General features: G+C 38.7%; 1 protein-coding gene across 1 annotated transcript in view; it reads right to left on the reverse strand.

Annotated features, from left to right (window-relative positions):
- Positions 1 to 1629: 1629 nt before the first annotated feature.
- LOC101863530 (U2 small nuclear ribonucleoprotein A') overlaps positions 1630 to 3576 on the reverse strand; it is a 13952-nt gene continuing 12005 nt past the window's right edge. The window contains exon 8 of the mRNA XM_035971531.1: positions 1630 to 3018. Coding sequence (XP_035827424.1) covers positions 2813 to 3018 — 206 coding nt within the window. The 3' untranslated portion in view covers positions 1630 to 2812. The remainder of the gene's footprint in view (positions 3019 to 3576) is intronic.

Genomic DNA, 3576 nt, shown 5'->3' on the forward strand with positions numbered 1-3576 from the left:
GAGAGAGAGAGAGAGAGAAAGAGAGTCTACGAATAATATAATAATGTTACCCCCCCTTCTTAATGTGGATTGAATGAGATTATAACAGTGGGGCGGTCGCCTGTGGTTTTACCGTTGTGAGACTTTCAGAATGTCCAGTGGCCCGAGTAATAGAAACCACACACGTATCACAAAGGGAGCTGTACTTTCGCAGATTCTGAAGAGAAAAGCGGATATTTTCACGTTTGACCTACCAACATATCTTTGAAAAGAGTTGAAAAGCCAGTGCGTTGTACCACAAGGAAAGGGGAAATGCTCAGATTGATTGAAAGTAAATGAAAGGGGTCGTGTCCTGTTTAGCATGTTTACAAGAGGTCAAATCATTTACGGTTTTTGGGAACGGGGAGAAGAAGGAGACAGAAGATTAATGTGGCTTTCTTTCTGAGGAGTCTGTGTCACTTTCCTTCGCTTGTTGACATCTGATTCAAGACGCCTGCGATTGTGTGGAGTGTAGTGGCACTTGACGCTGATAGAATACCGCACTCGTATAATGTTATGATGAAGGACGATCTGTAACAACGTTCTGACTGTAAACAGCGTGTATGTAGGTCATGGGTTCTTGGTTGTTTGGGGGGGGGAGATCTCGGTCAGAGATGGAAAGCTATACATTTTCGACAGGTAAAGGGGAGGAGCAACTGGATAAGCGTTGATCTTGAGACTCATGGATAGGATCATAAGTGAAAATGGCACGCCTCATGCCACAATGCACTGTGATAGGTCATCAAGGTTAACCACTCCTTGCTGGCCATATGCCATAAACCCACCAAGGGGTCACATCAGTTCATTTTAGTTTTTGAGTGGAGGGAGACCATTTTACCGATTGTGAGCCTTAACATGGGTCACCATAGATTCTTCCCTGGGTTCGTCGGTTAAGATCCCGGTTCGCCCAAGATCCTGCATTTCCTTGTTCCTGAGCACCGGGATCTTAGGCGGAGACTACTGCACAACAAAGATTATTAAGTCACTTCAGAAACCATCAAATCAACTTGCAAAAGCCTAAAACGAGAACAAGTCAGATCAAACTCCGAGATCCAGTTTAACTGTTATATTTGATTTTGCAAGATCATGCCACAGACAAATCTATGTCAAATGTACCGGGAAGCAAAAATAATTTATTCCAAAAAAACTTTTGGGGAAATGTTTCTCTTACTCTTACAACAGTAGAACAAATCTGCACCTCCAGCGCGTTTGGTTCAAAGACATGTTCAGCTTTAACTTAAACAGTCACCACAATGTTACCTCATGTCAAAGTATCGAGGTACTTGTCAGAAAAAAACTATATCAGTCAACTATCCGATTCGTTTACCAAATCATCACACAGAAACCTACTCAAAAGGAAATCCTGGAACAGTTGCACTTGCTTTTGCCTACATTGTAAAAGTTTCTAAGGCAATTCTGACATAATCTTAAACAGGTAGTACATGCCTCCAAAATAACCATTATTGTGTTGAAATAGGGGCATAAATAAGACTCAATTCAGGTTGAATACAGAAAGCATTGGTATGGGTGCCGCTACTCACAAAGTGAACTTGGCTGCCACTGAATTGATCAAAACAACAACCATGAACAAAATTAAAAAAGAAGGAGAAATTGTAGTTGTGAACAATTTATTATTAAAAGCAACAACAGAATCCTCAATCAAGAGGACTTCGTCACAAGAAGTCACATTCAAAGTTAAAAAAAATAAAATCAAGCACCAAATTAGGACGTGTCAGGTTTACAACTTTACTTTTAATAAACAAAATAAAACATGCAAGTACCTCCCTCACTCTTGGGTGCCTCCCACTTAAAATATATCTGTCTGCAAGAAATGATGATGAAAACCTGTGAGTCCGATTTCTTAAAAGTAAAAGGGTACCATGCTAAAAAAAAACATGTTTTCAATAAATCTAAAAGAGAGGTAGGCCTACTACTATTTGTCCAGGGAGAAATTTTCCTTTAGATGAGCAGTAAACCCTGAATTCACACAACCTAATTTGGCACTTTACAATGAAACACATTCACTCCCTTCCTAATTGACACACCATCTGCTTCTCGTGAACATACATAGAAAATGTATTTACAACAATTGATTTTTTCCCCCAGTTTTGTGCCATTAAAATGGTAACAAAATGACACTGAATGTTTCAACAGAAAAAATTTTGGTGACTGTATCTGTTCTTACAGCCAAACCAAAAAAATCGCTTCTTTTCCGTGGACCAAAAGTGTAGTATCGGGCCCTAAACCAGAACATGACTAAAGACCAAATGTGCAGTACCCTCATTCTTGTGTGTAGTATCCGAGCTTATGAAAAGCATTATTCAAAATGCTAGGCAAAATTTATGCCTTACAGTGTAGCATCTGAACCTTCGAATGAAGTACCTGAACTTATCAGCACAAATAAACAAACTGATACATGGCCTCAATAGCAAAGTTGAGAGGTCTCGCATTAGAGCCGATTACTGCAGTCCCACACTGAAAAACAAAATAAGATTGTCTGTGACTTAAGTGTAAAATCAGAACGACAGTGCGTCGCTTATGTCTACAGTCTTGAATACTTACCAAGTCAAAGTCAGACTGTTCGATAAATTGTATAAAATGAAACCATGAAGATATTGCATTAATCTTAACCATGAACTTAAAAGCCATCAGATTCAGTGAGAGCACTATTAATTGAAATGGGAAAACCAAAATCACTTTAAAAAACAATCATTTGTTCTCAAGACACGAATGAAATTTTTTACGTTTCATTTCTAAGAGATGACACTTTTTTTTTTACTCATTACAAAAATTACTAGTCCTCTTCCATATCATCATTGTCATCATTGTCATCATCATCATCATTATCTTCTTCCTGATAACCAGATGCCTGATTGCCTTCATCTTCATCTTCGTCCCCTCCTTCTGGCTCCATTTCTTCTTCCTCTTCGGCCTGATTTCCTTCTTCTTCTTCTTCTTCTTCCTCCTCCTCCTCTTCTTCCTCTGCACTCTCTTTTGGCTCTGAAAAGACAAACAGCAAAGAGAAAACAATACATAAAACATGTTTCTCCTTTGAAGAAAAGTGGAATTGACACATCTCCCTATCACAACCGCTTGCAAAGACAAATTCTGCAGCGCACAATACACAGAGGAAGACATTAATGGTCATTTAGTGCAGGAAAAGAGTAAGACAAGACAGCAGACAGACAGAAACAAAAGATGGAACAAAACAAATAGGAATGCAGGAAGGGAGAAGCAAAGACAAGCAAAGAAGAGGTGGGAGGACAACATACCAGAGGGGGCAGGCCTGTATTTCAAATATATGGCCTTAAACTCCTTTTCATTTAAAAGTTAACATAACAAGACCTTTAAAATCTGGAATGTCAGACAAACGTAATCATATAAAATATTTCAAACGCTGTGACTTTAAAAAAAACCCAAAACCAAGAGAATATCTGCTTTGAGTTGAGCTTAATCAAGCCAGCACAATGAAAAAACCATTCTTGTTATGCTCTTACTAACGCTCTGCCAATTTGCATACATACTAAATCCTCAGTGATAGACAAAGTTAGGCAGAAA

The sequence above is a fragment of the Aplysia californica genome, unplaced genomic scaffold, assembly GCF_000002075.1.
Source record: "Aplysia californica isolate F4 #8 unplaced genomic scaffold, AplCal3.0 scaffold00453, whole genome shotgun sequence".
NCBI lineage: Eukaryota > Metazoa > Mollusca > Gastropoda > Aplysiida > Aplysiidae > Aplysia > Aplysia californica.